Source organism: Gobio gobio (assembly GCF_949357685.1).
Source record: "Gobio gobio genome assembly, chromosome: 8".
In the NCBI taxonomy this organism is placed as follows: domain Eukaryota; kingdom Metazoa; phylum Chordata; class Actinopteri; order Cypriniformes; family Gobionidae; genus Gobio; species Gobio gobio.
Genome location: NC_137114.1, coordinates 40587862 through 40605796, shown reverse-complemented (window position 1 = coordinate 40605796; position 17935 = coordinate 40587862). Strand labels below are relative to the sequence as shown.

The following is a 17935-nucleotide window of genomic DNA, read 5'->3' as shown; positions in this document are numbered from 1 at the left end:
TTAAATACTATACATAGACACATTCAAAACTAATATAAAAACATGTCATTGACCTGTGGGGTTGCTCATTTAAACTCGTATTTGAACATTAGGCGTCTTTTTTTTCCTCCCGTTTCCATTAGCAGCACAACATCACTAGTTCCAGAATAAAACACAGAAGGATTTAAGGATCATTAATCTTTGAAAATTCCTCTTTGTCTGAGATCAGGGTTTATTTCTGTTATTTCCAGCTAAGTTAGTTTCAGTTTAGTGCCAATTTCCTTTAAAGAGCACTTGACCTGTTTATATGCCAGCTTGCCTTTACGCGAGCCAGTGGCACTCAGCATTAGACAGTTAACAACATTTTGGATACTCATGCAAGTACAAGAAAGGGCTACTTAATGCATAATGATATTTGGTGCTTGTACACCAAATGATGTCATGCATGTTGACAGCTTAAAGGGTTTCCTTTTGATATCATGCAATAAAGTAGAAGTCTGCATTAAAAAATATGTAATATACAGACAGACAGAAAACTAGACTGACGGTAGGCATTAATTGGTAAAGTTGTATTATCAGATCAGTGGCCAGTTTCAGACAGACAGACAGACAGACAGACAGACAGACAGACAGACAGACAGACAGACAGACAGACAGACAGACAGACAGACAGACAGACAGACAGACAGACAGACAGACAGACAGACAGACAGACAGACAGATAGATAGATAGATAGATAGATAGATAGATAGATAGATAGATAGATAGATAGATAGATAGATAGATAGATAGATAGAACGACAGATAGACAGACAGACAGACAGACACACAGATAGATAGATAAATAGAATGAACAACAGACAGATAGATAGACAGACAGACAGACAGACAGACAGACAGACAGAACGACAGAACGACAGACATAGAACGACAGATAGATAGAATGACAGACAGAACGATAGATAGATAGATAGATAGATAGATAGATAGATAGATAGATAGATAGATAGATAGATAGATAGATAGATAGATAGATAGATAGATAGATAGATAGATAGATAGATAGATAGATAGATATATAGATAGATAGATAGATAGATAGATAGATAGATAGATAGACGGACAAGCAGATAGACAGACATAACGACAGATATATATAGATAGAATGACAGACAGACAGACAGACAGACAGACAGATAGATAGATAGATAGACAGACAGACAGACAGACAGACAGACAGACAGACAGACAGACAGACAGACAGACAGACATATAGATAGACAGACAGACAGACAGACAGACAGATAGATAGATAGAATGACAGACAGACAGACAGACAGACAGACAGACAGACAGACAGACAGATAGATAGATAGATAGATAGATAGATAGATAGATAGATAGATAGATAGATAGATAGATAGATAGATAGATAGATAGATAGAATGACAGACAGAACACCAGAAAGAAAGATGTAATGCCAGACAGACAGATAGAACGACAGGCAGATAGTTAAATAGATAGAATGAGAGACAGAACGCCAGACAAAAAGATAGAATGACAGAACGCCAGACAGATAGATTAGATAGATCGATTTGTTGTGACAGAAATCAGTGAAGGTTAAGGGTCATGACTACACACTCTGAAGACTCGCCAACTTGCCTGACTCATTTTGTGGACCCCAGAATTAGTCCCAGATACTCGATCTGATTTCAATAATCCAACGTCTCTTTGTTAATCCATTTCTGTTGGTTTTGGAGATGGACCTATTTTTCCAAGGGCAACAACTTTGAACAAAGGTTTAGATGTTTTTCACCAAATTCTAGGAACTCTGGATGTTTAGCTCCAAGATGTCTGTGCTTGTAATCTCATATCATGGAACAGCAGTGCAGTATTATTTAGCACGAGGAGGATTTACTGTAGCAAGAGATGCGTTTTGGCATATGCTTGTCCCCTTGACCATGTGTATTAGCATGATGACACGATATGACACTCCAATAAATGGAAATAAATCATAAAATAGATGGAATAAAAAAACACTGACAGGTGAAGTGATAGCACGTGTCATTAAAGAAAGCTCATAGCAGTAGGGTTTCCTCGGTACGTGCTACAAAATTCTGCAAAATGGGATTACATCATTTTGTTTTTATTACATCATTTCAATTGAGAAGTGCTGTTTCAAATCATAGCTCACTCAACTTCAGCTATTCAGAACACATGTTCATTTTTATCATGTGAGCCCATGAATTACCGACAACCATATATCATAGTGTCAAAATATTTGATAAAACAAGTCAATAGTTTTATATCACATTGTGGTTGGTGTCATTTATTCATTCTTTAATCAGATTATTTTCCATAAGGTTCCATTCTATCTAAACTTAATGTGACCTATGTGACCAAAAAAAGCAGTTTCTCTTCACCTTTTTTTGGTAGATTTGTTTGCATCATTTAATATATATATATATATATATATATCGTAGTATATTTTTTGGTACCAGCTGTTTTCCTGTTTTAAATGTAAATTGAATCAAGTTTGAATAAGTTGTTTCAAACAAGTGTAACATGCTAATCAAAATTCAAAGCACTTTGAAAAATAAGTGACAATTTCCCTGTAAAATGGACTGAATTCAATGACAATATCCACTGCTTTATACTCATTACAATATACATCATAACAACATAAGGCCTACAATATACACGCACCAGATCACTTACAAAATTACAAATAGTGCAACATTCAGCGCATTAAACACAAGTACAGTGTAACAAAGCCATTGTAACGCATACTTGGGCAACAGGGCTTACAGTGCAAAACCTGAATCTAAATCGGCATGCATTGAGACAAGGCTCACACGATCACGTACAGAAAGCAAATGGCCATTTTACGCAAATACTGGGTAGTTTGGTGAAGAATGGTGACAAGATGATGCTAATAAAACATGAAAACCGACAGTAATACTTTTAAGATTTGGAATTTGATTACACATTATCTTGACGAATGAACAAGGCTGTTTTTTCAGGCTTTTTAAGAATCACATGTGTTACAGATTTTTAACTGAATTACATTATTTACACACATTAAGGCAATAAAGACAGCATCTCTTTGTGCTAAAATTTTAAGAAAATATATAAACCACAAACCAGAACCATGTAATTCTCTATTATTTGTGGTTAAATCACAATTTGCCTCTTTATAATGTACATCTAAACAAATGAAAATTTCAATAAATTAAACATTTAAAGGGACAGTTCACCCAAAAAAATAACATTATTTGCCATCTTGTATTAAACCTGTATGATATACACACTGCTGTTCAAACGCTTTCAATCGGTGAGATTTAAAAAAAAAAAAAAAGTTTTTAGAAGAAGTCTTTTATGCTCACCAAGGCTGCATTTATTTGGTTAAAAATACAGTAATATTGTGAAATATTATTCAAATGTAAAATAACTGTTTTCTATTTGAATATGTTTTAAAATGTAATTTATTTGTTCATTTTCAGCATCAGTTCTTCAGTGTCACATGATCCTTCAGAAATCATTCTAAAATGATGATTTGCTGCTCAATAAACATTTATGAGTATTATCAATGTTGAAAACAGTTGTGACATTTTTTTTAGGAATCTTTTATGAGTAGAAAGTTCAAAAGGACAGTATTTATCTGAAATAGAAAGCTTTTGCAACATCGTACTACCGTTCAAAAGTTTGGGTCAGTAAGAATTTTTTATATATATATTTTTTATAATAAAACAAAGAAATTAATACATTTATTCAGCAAGGATGCGTTAAATTGATCAAAAGTGACAGTAAAGACCTTTATAATGTTACAAAAGATTCTATTTCAAATAAATGCTGTTCTTTTGAACCTTCTATTCATCAAAGAATCCTGAATATTGATAATTATCAGAAAAGTCAGAAATGTTTCTTTAGCATCAAATCATCATATTAGAATGATTTATGAAGGATCATGTGACACTGAAGTCTGGAGTAGTGATGCTGAAAATCCAGCTTAACAGTTATTTTACATTTTAATAATATTTTAAAATATTACTGTTTTTTGTATTTTTAATTAAATAAATGCAGCCTTGGTGAGCATAAGAGACTTCTAAAAACATAAAAAAATCTTATCGAACAAAAACTTCTGAACAACAGTGTATATTATTTTAATGTGGCATTTTGAAGAATGTTGGTAACCTAATTTTTTTTTTAATGCTCACTTTTTTAATGCTTACTTCTATTACATGGACAAAATCCAAAATCCTCAGACATTTATCAAAACTTCTTTTATATGTTCCACAGAAGAAAGAAGTAATACAGGTTTGGAATAAAATAAGATATTTTGAAGACAGTTTACGGCACTTCCATAGTCAAAAAATACTATGGAAGTCAACTGTCTGGTTACCAACATTCTTTAAAATGCCTTCTTTTGTGTTCAACAGAAGAAAGAAACTCACACGGGTTTGGAACAACATGAGGGTGAGTAAACGATGACAACATTTTCATTTTTGGGCGAACTATCCCTTTAAGATAACTTCAATTAGACCGTAAATAAATATTAAGACAAGTGTTCAGAAAACTGGCCGTTTTTGATGAATCAACATGATTTTTTCTTTAGAGGCTTTGTATGTCAGCATCCAACCACTTAATTAGAAGTTGTGAAGAGTGAAACTATATTTAAAGGCTTCATAAGTTGGCCGAAAGCACTCAAAGCACGTACAACTTTACCGTGACACCAGAAGCAGATGTGACAAAATTTCATGCTTAAGGAGGAATCTCGAGGAAAAATAGGCTTTCCTCCAATGGAAGGCTGAAGAGAACAAACTGGGACAGCGTCTGATGAATCAAAGTGTGTAAACTCAAGGTATAACAAGACTGAAAGGCCATAAACACGTAATAGGACGGGGCGGAAATGATTTGAGCAGTCCATCTGTAAGAGCTTTGCCCAAAGCTGAAGTGAGAACAAGGTGGATAAAAGTTGGAGAACTTGCGACTAATTCAGATCCGGTATGTCGGGCTTTTGAGATTGGACTTGTGGTTTGATAAAACACAAAACAGGTGTCCATTAATCAATGCTTGCCCGGATGTGCGTTGTGCGTCCCAGAAACAGGGAGACCAAATTGGTGCCAGACACAGGCTTTAGCGGATAAAATCCTTACTTTCTTGATCACGTTTCTGCCTGTATTCCCATCGCAACGGAACAAACGCTTGTTCGTGATACGCATGCATGCATGTATGCAAGCGTTTTTATGTCTCCAGTCCCCCCCCAGCACACCTATGGTGGGAGCCTCTCAGCATTTTTGGACAGGCTGTGCAGAAGTGTTTTCTGAAAGTCCTCGTCAGACAGCTCAGGGACAAGAAACTCGATTAGCAGATCCCAGATGCAGTACACAAGATGCCTGCAAAAAACAGTCACAGGAGGTCAAAAGCACAGCTACAACCTGCACATAGATCACACAACACTGTATTATCAAGACCCTCAAGATCCTAGACAGGATGTCACGCAGACACTGGATTCGGACATGCCTTGTTGCCATCCACTTCTTTCTACTGTCTGCTAAGGACACAGCTCATAAAGCAAAGGATACTGCATCAATGTATAACTGATTGTAACAGCATCTGCTTCATCTGGACATCTACAGCAGACTTCAGCATGTTCTAGTAAATCAAAGAGCAGCTCCCTCAAAACCCAAGCTGGTGAGAATAAATCACGTATCCCCACTGTGGTAACAGTCTACAAAGATGTCACGAGGTATCCTGATAACACAGCACAGCAATAGATTCTATAGATGTATCTATTGAAAGCACATTTCTGCGTTCTTTTATCGGCATTGCTTGCTTACTGTGCCATAACAAGAATGCTGTAAGTAAATTACAGCCTGACCATTTTAACCAATAAAGCCACATGTTCACAAGGCCATATCTGCTTGATTCATTAAATATGCATGTGCTTTTTACAGCTACAAACAGTTGACAATGTTGATGACAAGACGCTACAATATATTTTCATCTAGGTTCTGACATTTCCAAAGGATTTGGAGTTTCCGATTAATGCTATTATTCTCATAAATATGCATCTAGGAACATGTTGCACAAGTGGCTGCGGTGCTGATCTTTATCTTCATCTGTGTTTAGTGCTCAAACACACCTGTTTATAGTGGGGTCCTGAAAAGAATCCACAACCGTCTGCCAAGATATCTTGTACTTCTCAGAGCCCAGCATATCACAGACCAGATCTGTAAAAACACAGAAACACACAATAAACTCAGTCAAGGAACACAGAGATGAAGATCTGCTGGACTACACCACACAATTGATGAAGAACAATAATTTTTCTGTTGCGGTGCTTTCCTCTGACCTTCCCATGTTTTGATTCTTATGTTTCGATTGAGCAATGGTGTTGTGTTACTGAACAGCTTTTTGTCTCAAATCACAAGATTAGTTGTAAACCCTATTTTTCAAACTTCAAATTTGACATGTTACATCCAAAACATTAAATGCTAAAAAAAAAAGTTCACTCAAAAGTTACAAATCAATCGATTACAATATTTAAGCATGATTAATCTCTTAATTTTCTTCATATTTAACACATTAACGGGGTGATGAATTGAGAAATCAACTTTCCCTTGAGCCATTGATATATAAAAGTTAATCGTGATATAAGAATATCCTGTACGTTTTGGAGCTGAAAACGTCCTTGTTAGTCAAAGAAAAGCTTCTATAGACACCAGGCCCAGAAAACGAGAGATCTCAGAATATGTCGACCCTTGACGTCATCGTATGCTGAAACGCTGCCTCAACAGATAAATATGTACGCCTGCTTCTGTAGCCCCGCCCACCGACTCGTGCCTGAGATTACATAGGCCTACATAGAGCTAAACCGTGTCGAACTTCTAGGCAATAAACATACCACATAAGCTTCATTCGGATTCCAATATCATGAATGCATGGATGAACTTTATTTTTAATGAATATCCAGCTCACGTGGGGAAGACATTGCGTGTCTGTTCCTTCATTTCACCACGGATTCGTTTGTAAACAAGAGACTGGATTTGCAGACAGGATGAGATTACATGAATGAATGAAGCAACACACTAATGTGTGTTTTTTTTATATGTGATAGTATTTCATTGTTACAGATCGTATTGATTATGTATACGTGTCTAACTGAACATACCTTAGCACGCTGTCAAAGGCTGAAGAATCCTCTATTTGTGGTGTTGCCGGTTCATTGCGATTCAGGATCAGACTAGGACATGTATGGGCCACTGCTCGCAAAGCCCAACGTTCCGGGGCTATGTGTTTTTCAGACGGGCTACCAAAACTATCTTAAATAGTGAAATAACATTCCTTTCTTGATGTGCGTTGTTCACTCTCTTGACTTGATATTTGAAGGGCGCTGGCGAGCGTGCGTGTGAGTGTGTGTTTACGGTTCACGGTTATATCCACCGAACGGGCGGGCCAAGTAATAAAAAAATAACATTCCAATAAATCGTGGGTGGATGAGAGATGAATCATTGTGTTTGTTTGATAAAGACATTTTGCAAGCCCTGTGGGTGATTCATTCCATTTGAGGTTTCCTCACACGCTTTCAAAACAATTCCCACATGTACTGACAGGGGAGCTGAAGCTCATTAAATATGCAAATCTTATCCAATCCTAGCCGTGGGCGTTTACTTCCAAGTCTTTAGTGCGGCATGCCCATAAAAACCGAGCATTTCTTGAGAGAGCCTCAAAACCAGGGCAGAAATAATTTTTTTATTTATTCATTATGATGTTTTTGAATGTAAGAACCACGCGAACATCATAAGTTGACCTCAGACAACAGTATAAAAAAATGTAAAAAGTCATTTCATGACCCCTTTAATGCGCCCAGTTCCCTTTTTTATTGAAAAACCAATAGAGAATCAATTACTGATCTATCAATCACTTATAAAGAGGTGAAAAACATCTCAGATTACATTCGATACATCCTTTAATTGAGTGTCAGTGGAGATCTCTGTAACTGTACAGATTTTCTTTTTTGAAAGAACTCTCTTATTCTCACCGTGGTTCAACCACGGACCACAAATACAGTAAAAACAGTAATATTGTGAAGTAGTATTACAATTTAAAAACAAAATGATTTTATATTTTAATATATTAATATAATATAACGTACAACGTGATTTATTCCTGTGATGCAAAGCTGAATTTTCAACATCATTACTCCAGTCTTCAGTGTCACATGATCCTTCAGAAATTAAAGGTATGGTAGGCAATTTTTGTTATACTGGTTGAAACTCTCTTCACATCCATATAGCAATCAATAATAGAAGTGGTCTAAATATTAAAAGATGTACATATATCTTCTGTGTTATTCTCAAAAAAATGTTCATCCAATCATTGCATTTGGTCCGAATGCAATGATACGATGTCCTACCTGCCTATCAACATATGTATTTCAATACCTCTGCGCACCTTGTTCGCGCACACGTCATCAGCGCATTCCATGAGGTTATGCAGAGTTGTAGACAATAATTACGAGATGGCAACCCATGATGTTCTACCCAGAGCTGTTCACGTCCTGAGACTTGGATTTATGAGTTTCTATGGCTGCGTCCGAAATCGTGTACTATGCGAGTAGGTACTACATTTGAATTGGAACGAACTTCACGACCGCTAAAAAAGTATGTTCAATATAGTATGAATGAATTTAGTATGAATGTAATCCGGACGTACTACATCCACCATGTTGTCATTATAATGTGACCTACCAGTGTCAGTTGCGTCCCATCACCTCCATTCATAAATCCTCTCCCTTGGCCTCATGGGATGGTAAAGTGTCCATCGTATGCGCACTTCAGAATCTTTGAATACTTTGAATTCGGACATACTACTCTGTTGGCCTACTATTTTTCGTTTTTTAAGTTTTCGATTTTGGACGCAGCTTATGTCAACATTATCAACGCTGAAATAAATAAGTCAGGTGGTACAAGTAAAATGTTTACGTTCGTTATTATTGTAATGTTATGTGCTTTGAGACATCTCTTGTCTTGTGACACTTTGCAAACTCTGCTGTGTGCGTTCATGTGTTACGAAGGAGGCGTGGCTTTGGAGACGCTCTGAAGGGAGGGTCGGATCTCATGCTTTCAAAGCTAGCCGCTCCAAAATTGCCTACTCTAGAAATCATTCTAATATGCTGCTTAGCTGCTCATGAATTTTTTTTTTATTATTATCAATGTTGAAAACAGTTGTGCTGATTAATATTTTTGTGGAAACCATTTTCCAGGATTCTTTGATGAATGTAACGTTAAAAAGTTATTTATTTTAAACAGAAATCTTTTGTCATTGTCACTGTCACTTTTGATCAATTTAATTAATCTCTGCTGATTAAAGTATTGAAAAAAATTCATACTGACCCTAAACGGTAGTGTGTGCGTGAATATTATGTGGCGCCTCACCTGGCAGAAGCTTCATAAGGCACTGCAGAGCCTGCTTTCTGCTCTCCTCTTTCTGCTGCTGGCTGCGTTGGGGTCGGGGTTGAGCCGGCAGACTTCCTCCAGGCCAGATGGCCTCCTGCAGCACCCGCAGATAAATCACCCAATACTGCGTACAGGTCAGGTTAACCACACCCACCTCTAGCCACCTACAGACCAAATCACAACAACACAAAGAATTTAATATGATGCTACAAGAAAGAAAATTCAGGATTGCTGATGAAGTAAGTTTACACGACAACTATGTATTAAAACCTGGAAAGTTTTTCATTTTGCGTGCTTGAAAAGTTTAGCGTTAACATTGTCAAACCGATCGTTGCTCACACGAAAACGACTAAAAACTGTATTATGCATGCCAGGCCAGTAGCTTGCAATTTCACTATGTAAAGAAACACTACGGACCAATGCATTAACATTTGTAAATAATGCGTCTTCCCTGATCGTAGTAGGGGTGCAGTAAATCTACACTTTGCTGGAGAAGCATTCAAACACGGTCCTGTAGTCTGCCATTGTTGTTTTGGTTGTCTAGTACTCGCAGATACCTATAGACTAAACATATAATACACATACGCACGTCGTCACTGTTTTCACAAATTCTTGTTTTTGTTGTTTACACGGAGACGATAATGGTATCGTTTGAAAAAACTTGCACTTTGAAACACGTTTTCAAAAGTTTGCGTTTTCAGGCCCCCAAAACGACGTTTCCTTGTAAATGACCTCAGAATTTTTAATTGAAAACATTGTGATGTAAAAATGCCCCCTTATAAACAGCAGAAAACACGCTACAAACCATGTGTGATCAAAATACATAAAAAAATTCTACCAAATGGAAAGGATAAGTAAAAAATAACAACATGTTTAGACTCCATCTTTCACGAATATCCTTCAGCAAAGTTGCATTCACATGTGCCACTGAAATGTTCTTTGTCCATTCCAATCAAAATCAGTGATGGGCCACATATGGATATGGTTTATGCTTTTAAAAAAAATAGCATAATTTCACAGAATCAGTTCTTCAAAATTACTTTTGGCCACTTTAAGCTGAAGAAATTGCGGATAACTGAGGGATTGCATAACATTTCTGTGGAGGAGACTGTTTAATCTTTTAATAATCACTACCATTTTGGCAGACAGTCAGCATAGCGAAAAGAAATGAAAAAAGATGTGGAAAAAAAGAATAAGACATTACATTTTTATGAGAGAGGCTGAAAATAAAGGCAAGGCAAGTTTATTTATATAACACATTTCATACACAAAGGCAATTTTTAAACAGAAATTGAATATTTACACATAATAATATTACACAGAAAAAAATATTTATAAGAAAAAAAAAAAAAAAAAAAAAAAATATATATATATATATATATATATATATATATATATATATATATATATATATATATATATATATATATATATATATAATATATAATATATAATATATAATATATATATATATATATATATATATATATATATATATATATATATATATATATATATATATTTATTTATATAACCTGAATCACCCTTATCTGGAGTGGAAGAAAATGGAGAATCAGAATAATAAAATAAATAAATAAATAAATAAAGCAAAGTCTAAAGACATGGTTTGTTTTTTAAGTTGAACTACTTTAATTTGACCATTAGTTTTAAAGGTCCCATGGCATGGATTTTTTATTTTATTTTATAATGTATTCTGAGGTGTACTTATATTGTTAGTATGATTTTTACATCATAAAATGTCATAATTTAGAAATAAAAGGCATTTTTTCTACACTGATGTTTGCCCTCTGGCTGAATGCCCTGTTTAAAGGGGCATGTCTGCTGTGAGACTTCAGTAAAAACACCCACTGTTGTGATTGGCTGACATCTTCGCATTTGAAATGAGCAGAGGGGGTGTGGTTTAACGAGGTCTACGAGGCACAAGCCTGCCAGAGAGACGGATGTCACTCATCTGTTCTCTCAGCACGTCTAAGTTCAGTGAACTGTTGTAGTTATTAGCATATACTTTAGGTTATTAGTTTATTTCTAGTCGGAGGGACGGTCACTCATTTCAGAAAGTTAGTAACTTTAGTAAATGATGGATCAGCGCCGACTCGAGACACGAACCGTTTAGAACGATTCAGTCCGATTTGGTGAACTGGTTCGATTCTCTGGGCAGAAGAAAGGGAGGTAACCGTTCCTGTTATGACGTCATAACAGGAAAACCTAAGATCAGCTCGTTTGGGCTGTCATTTTCTCAAAGGCAGAGAAAGACAGCCAGAACTTGGTTTACACCAATCAAAATTTCTAGCCACTTGGGGACAATATTCAGGCTAGGGGAACTCATATTAATGTTGAAAAACCTCATAAAATGAAAATTTCATGCCATGGGACCTTTAAGGATGCTGTGTGATGCGCAACAAGCTGCAAAAGATACGAGCACAACAGTCAAACACGACTAAAAAGTTTGGGGGGAATTTTATGAAGCCCTTTGGAGCAGTAGCAAATTCAGATTAAAAAATCCACATTCAAACAAAAAGACTTCCTGTTGGTCGGAGCTAATGACTGTAAATTAGAAAGTTGTTCGGCTCGATGAGAACAATATATGTACAGAGTCTGGCGACTGTAGGTAAAACACACACACACTTTTGTCAAAAATTTACAATTATTTCCAAAGAATAAATTAAGTGTTCTGTGACTTTTAAGCAGTTGATTTAATGCAGCAAAAACACATGATCAATATATAAACAACAACTGACCAACTTCAGTATAGTTGAAAACAAGAGACAAATAGTCAGAAAATCTATAATGCTATAATTATATAACCCAATCAGGGCTCAAATCACATAACCAACCAGGAAAACATGTGCCTCACCTGAGGGTTTTCACCTTTCATGAATACTATATGAAGTGGACACAGGAATTTCATGTGTCATTGATTTAAATCTGTCCTGCTCTTCGATTACATAGCTGGTTTATTTTGGTTCTGACTCTTTGAAATGCCACAGATGCTACATGGTGACAGAACCTGAGATCCTGAGAACCTCATATGGTCATGCTTACTGCAGTGCCAAAAAACAAATCAGTTTAGCGATTTCATTTTCTATTAAATCCTAAGTACCTGGACATAGAGCTGTCCCCAATGGGGTTTCAGTCCAAAATGCATATATCTTATGTTTATGTCAGAGGGAATTAACATAGCATGTATGGAAGACATATGGATGCCAAAGTCTGCTCTACTTCATGGCTGCTACTACAGTAATGTCTAGCATAGCTCCCTTTAGACTCTCAAACGTAATGTTGGATTTCCCTGTGGCCATTAAACTACAATTATGGTCAAATTTCAATGACCCAGAAACAACATGACAAGTTTCATTTGCATTGCATGTCTGAGGAATATACACTATATTGCCAAAAGTTTTGGGACGTCTGCCTTTACATGCACATGAACTTTAATGACATCCCATTCTTAACGCGTAGGGTTTAATATGGAGTTGGCCCACCCTTTTCAGCTTTAACAGCTTCAACTCTTCTGGGAAGGCTTTCCACACGGTTTAGGAGTGTGTTAATTGGAATTGTTGACCATTCTTCTAAAAGCGCATTTGTGAGGTCAGGCACTGATGTTGGATGAGAAGGCCTAGCTCGCAGTCTCCGCTCTAATTCATCCCAAAGGTGTTTTATCGGGTTGAGGTCAGGTCAGTCAAGTTCCTCCACGCCAAACTCGCTCATCCATGTCTTTATGGACCTTGCTTTGTGCACTGGTGTGCAGTCATGTTGGAACAGGAAGGGGCCATTCCCAAACTGTTCCCACAAAGGTGGGAGCGAGAAATTATCCAAAATGTCTTAGTATGCAGAAGCATTAAGAGTTCCTTTCACTGGAACTAAGGGGCCAAGCCCAACCCCTGAAAAACAACGCCACACCATAATCCCCCCCGCCGCTAAACTTTACACTTGGCACAATGCAGTCAGGCAAGTGCCGTTCTCCTGTCAACCGCCAAACCCAGACTCGTCCATCGGATTGCCAGACAGAGAAGCGTGACTCCAGAGCATTCGTCTCCACTGATCTAGAGTCCAGTGGCGGCGTGCTTTACACCACTGCATCCCACGCTTTGCATTGCACTTGCTTGACCATAGAAACCCATTCCATGAAGCTCTCTATACACTATTCTTGAGCTAATCTGAAGGCCACACAAAGTTTGGAGGTCTGTAGCTATTGACTCTGCAAAAGTTGGCAACTTCGGCGCACTGTGCGCCTCAGCATGTGCTGACCCCGCTCTGTGATTTTACGTGGCCAACCACTTCGTGGCTGAGTTGCTGTTGTTCCCAATTGCTTTCACTTTGTTATAATACCAGTTGCCTGTGGAATATTTAGTAGTGAGGAAATTTCACTAATGGATTTATTGCACAGGTGGCAACCTATCACGGTACCACGCTTGAGTTCACTGAGCTCCTGAGAGCGACTCATTCTTTCACAAAAGTGTGTAGAATCTTCTGCATGCCCGGGTGCTTGATTTTATACACCTGTGGCCATGGAAGGGAATGGAACACCTGAATTCAACGATTGAAGGGGTGTACAAATACTTTTGGCAATATAGTGTATAGGTTACAGGCAATGTGTGAAATCCGGCATTGTATAGATTGCCTAGCCAATGCCTACAGTGTACTTGTCATTCTGTATAACACCTAGGTCATGTATAGAATGCCTAGGAAAAGTATGCAACATAATCACAACAACCAGACATCTCATACTTTGCCTACAAAGTTCACGCATTCTATATATTACCCAAGGCATTCTATACAATACCTGCTTTTCACACATTGCTGGTAACATACATGGGGAAATTGAACTACTGCAGAGATGTTCTTTGGACTACATGTTTGACATGTTTTTACACATTTATGAAAGTCTCGATAGTAAAAAAAAAAACATAAATACGCAGTGTTTGCACACAGTATTGCCATTCTGTTCCATGGCAAAATTTTATTTTTAGAGCCGGCAGTAAGTTTAAATAGTAGTTTTTACATCAGCTAAGTACATTAAAATAAATCGAACAGGTTTTATTTCCTGGAATGATATCCAAGGCTCACTTCTATAAATGTTTCAGTCAAAATCCAAAACAAGAGTACTAAGTAAGCCTGCGGGTCTAATAGAACTTCTGAAAGGTTCTTGCACCGGTCGCACTGAGAACATACGTAATTCTTGAGTAATTTTGATGTAAGGTGATGGAACAAAAGCCAGCTGTTCCAAAGCAACAAGTGGAGCATTTTATTCCATTAATGGCATTTCTGCCATTATAAAGGGCAGTTAATGTGGACTGGCATGGCATTTGACGGAGAAGTGCAGCATTAGAGGACGAAGACATTTCTCAAGCTAACAGGAGTGGAAAACAAGGGAGCCTGGAGCTCACTGGAGCCAATTCAGTTTTAACTACCCTTTTCAGATTTCATTGCTAGCCTTCATTTCTTCGGACACTCCAAAAATATAAACATGTATATTCCATTCACAGCCTTGCCTGATCTGCATTGCAAATAAACTTGGAAAAACTGATTTGATGGAAGAAGAGTTACAAAAAAGACAGACTTGATAGAATGACTGACAGAATGAAAGATGGAACAATAGAACGACTGACTGACAGACAGAGTCTGTGTAGACGTGTCTCTGCTTTGCATATCTGGCAACTGTCTCAGTCGGATTGCGTGGAAATTGTGAGCGGACAGCCATACGTTTTCAATTTGATTGAGAACTGGATTCGGACTTGGCCACTCCAAGACATTAACATTGTTTTGAAGCCATGGCTTTAGGTTTGCGAGCACTATATTGATGGAAAACAAATCTCCCAAATCACAGGTGTCCAGCAGACTCCATCACCCATCCCATTTTCCTCCATGATTTCCCTGTTTATTTTACTCTCATACTCTTTCTAGGGCCTGCTGAAAAGTAACATCCACACAGCATGAGGCTGCCACCACCATGCTTCACAGTCAGGATAATGTGTTTTTGATGTTCAGCACCAGACATGCCATTTAGTCGGATGGCCAAAAAGCTCAGTTTTTGGTCTCATCAGACCACAGAACTTACATCCAGCTGGCTACAGAGTCTCCCATATGCCTTCATGCAAACTGTAGCAGAGATGTCATATGATATTTTTCAACAGTGGCTTTCTCTTCACCACTCACTCATTAAGCTGTGACTGGTGACAGTAGTTTCTATATAAAGCCAGTAACTCTACAGAGTTGTCATCGGTGGCCTCCCTCAACAGTCCCCTTCTTACACAGTCACTTTCCATTTCCAATTACGGATTTAACGGATTCAGCTGATTAGACCAGTATTAATTTAGTTGTATCATATAAAAAGAAGTGAATCCTTTTTATATTCAGGGGATCCACAATTATTTTAGATCACCTTGTAAAAAATATTTCAGTTAGTAGCTCATTGAAAGTTTTACAGCTAATATTTAGCTGATTGTTACTCAGTTTAAATAAGTTAGTAGATAGTTGGTAGTTACGCTGTCTAAGTAACTACCAATTACCAACTTAGATGTTAGTTGCTTAGCTCCTAGAAAGTTAGTTGATAGTTTATACTTGATAGTTAGTTGATTATTACTTAGTTGATAGTTGGTAGTTACAATTTGTCAATTAGGACTCTAGAGCAGTGGAGACGTGTTCTCTGGAGTGACGAATCACGCTACTCTGTCTGGCAATCCGATGGACGAGTCTGGGTTTGGCGGCTGGTACTTGCCTGCCAGGCCTTCTCGTCCAACATCAGTGCCTGACCTCACAAACGCGTTTCTAGAATTCCCATAAACACACTACTAAACCTTGTGGAAAGCCTTCCCAGAAGAGTTGAAGCTGTTATAGCTGCAAAGGGTGGGCCAAATCCATAATAAACCCTACGGATTAAGAATGGGATGTCATTAAAGTTCACATGCATGTAAAAGCAGGCATCCCAACATTTTTGGCAATATAGATAGATAGATTAGAGAGATAGATGAAAGATGATAGATGGATAGCATATATCTAATTACATACAGTGAGGAAAATAAGTATTTGAACAACCTGCTATTTTGCAAGTTCTCCCACTTAGAAATCATGGAGGGGTCTGAAATTGTCATCATAGGTGCATGTCCACTGTGAGAGACATAATCTAAAAAAAAAAAAATCCAGAAATCACAATGTATGATTTTTTAACTATTTATTTGTATGATACAGCTGCAAATAAGTATTTGAACACCTGATAAAATCAATGTTAATATTTGGTACAGTAGCCTTTGTTTGCAATTACAGAGGTCAAATGTTTCCTGTAGTTTTTCACCAGGTTTGCACACAGTGCAGAAGGGATTTTGGCCCACTCCTCCACACAGATCTTCTCTAGATCAGTCAGGTTTCTGGCCTGTTGCTGAGAAACACAGAGTTTGAGCTCCCTCCAAAGATTCTCTATTGGGTTTAGGTCTGGAGACTGGCTAGGCCACGCCAGAACCTTGATATGCTTCTTACAGAGCCACTCCTTGGTTATCCTGGCTGTGTGCTTCGGGTCATTGTCATGTTGGAAGACCCAGCCTCGACCCATTTTCAATGCTCTAACTGAGGGAAGGAGGTTGTTCCCCAAAATCTCGCAATACATGGCCCCGGTCATCCTCTCCTTAATACAGTGCAGTCGCCCTGTCCCATGTGCAGAAAAACACCCCCAAAGCATGATGCTACCACCCCCATGCTTCACAGTAGGGATGGTGTTCTTGGGATGGTACTCATCATTCTTCTTCCTCCAAACACGTTTAGTGGAATTATGACCAAAAAGTTCTATTTTGGTCTCATCTGACCACATGACTTTCTCCCATGACTCCTCTGGATCATCCAAATGGTCATTTGAAAACTTAAGACAGGCCTGGACATGTGCTGGTTTAAGCAGGGGGACCTTCTGTGCCATGCATGATTTCAAACCATGACGTCTTAGTGTATTACCAACAGTAACCTTGGAAATGGTGGTCCCAGCTCTTTTCAGGTCATTGACCAGCTCCTCCCGTGTAGTTCTGGGCTGATTTCTCACCTTTCTTAGGATCATTGAGACCCTACGAGGTGAGACCTTGCATGGAGCCTCAATCCGAGGGAGATTGACAGTCATGTTTAGCATGTTTAGTTTTGCTCCAACAGTGGACCTTTTTTCACCAAGCTGCTTGGCAATTTCCCGTAGCCCTTTCCAGCTTTGTGGAGGTGTACAATTTTGTCTCTAGTGTCTTTGGACAGCTCTTTGGTCTTGGCCATGTTAGTAGTTGGATTCTTACTGATTGTATGGGGTGGACAGGTGTCTTTATGCAGCTAACGACCTCAAACAGGTGCATCTAATTTAGGATAATAAATGGAGTGGAGGTGGACATTTTAAAGGCAGACATAAGCTTGGAACATAAGAAATGTATTCGTTTTCTCGAGGTGGCAAGAACAAGAACAAAGTTTGTTCTCGCCAGGACATTCTATACCTCACGAGAAAAGGAACACGAAC

General features: G+C 37.9%; 1 protein-coding gene across 1 annotated transcript in view; it reads right to left on the bottom strand.

The window, feature by feature from the left end:
• Window positions 1–4188: 4188 nt before the first annotated feature.
• Window positions 4189–17935, bottom strand: part of snx19b (sorting nexin 19b) — a 33978-nt gene continuing 20231 nt past the window's right edge. The window contains exons 10-12 of the mRNA XM_079824098.1: window positions 9421–9605; window positions 6126–6213; window positions 4189–5376 (exon numbers count right to left, since the gene is read on the bottom strand). Of these exons, the coding sequence (XP_079680224.1) occupies window positions 5253–5376; window positions 6126–6213; window positions 9421–9605 (397 nt within the window). The 3' untranslated portion in view covers window positions 4189–5252. The remainder of the gene's footprint in view (window positions 5377–6125; window positions 6214–9420; window positions 9606–17935) is intronic.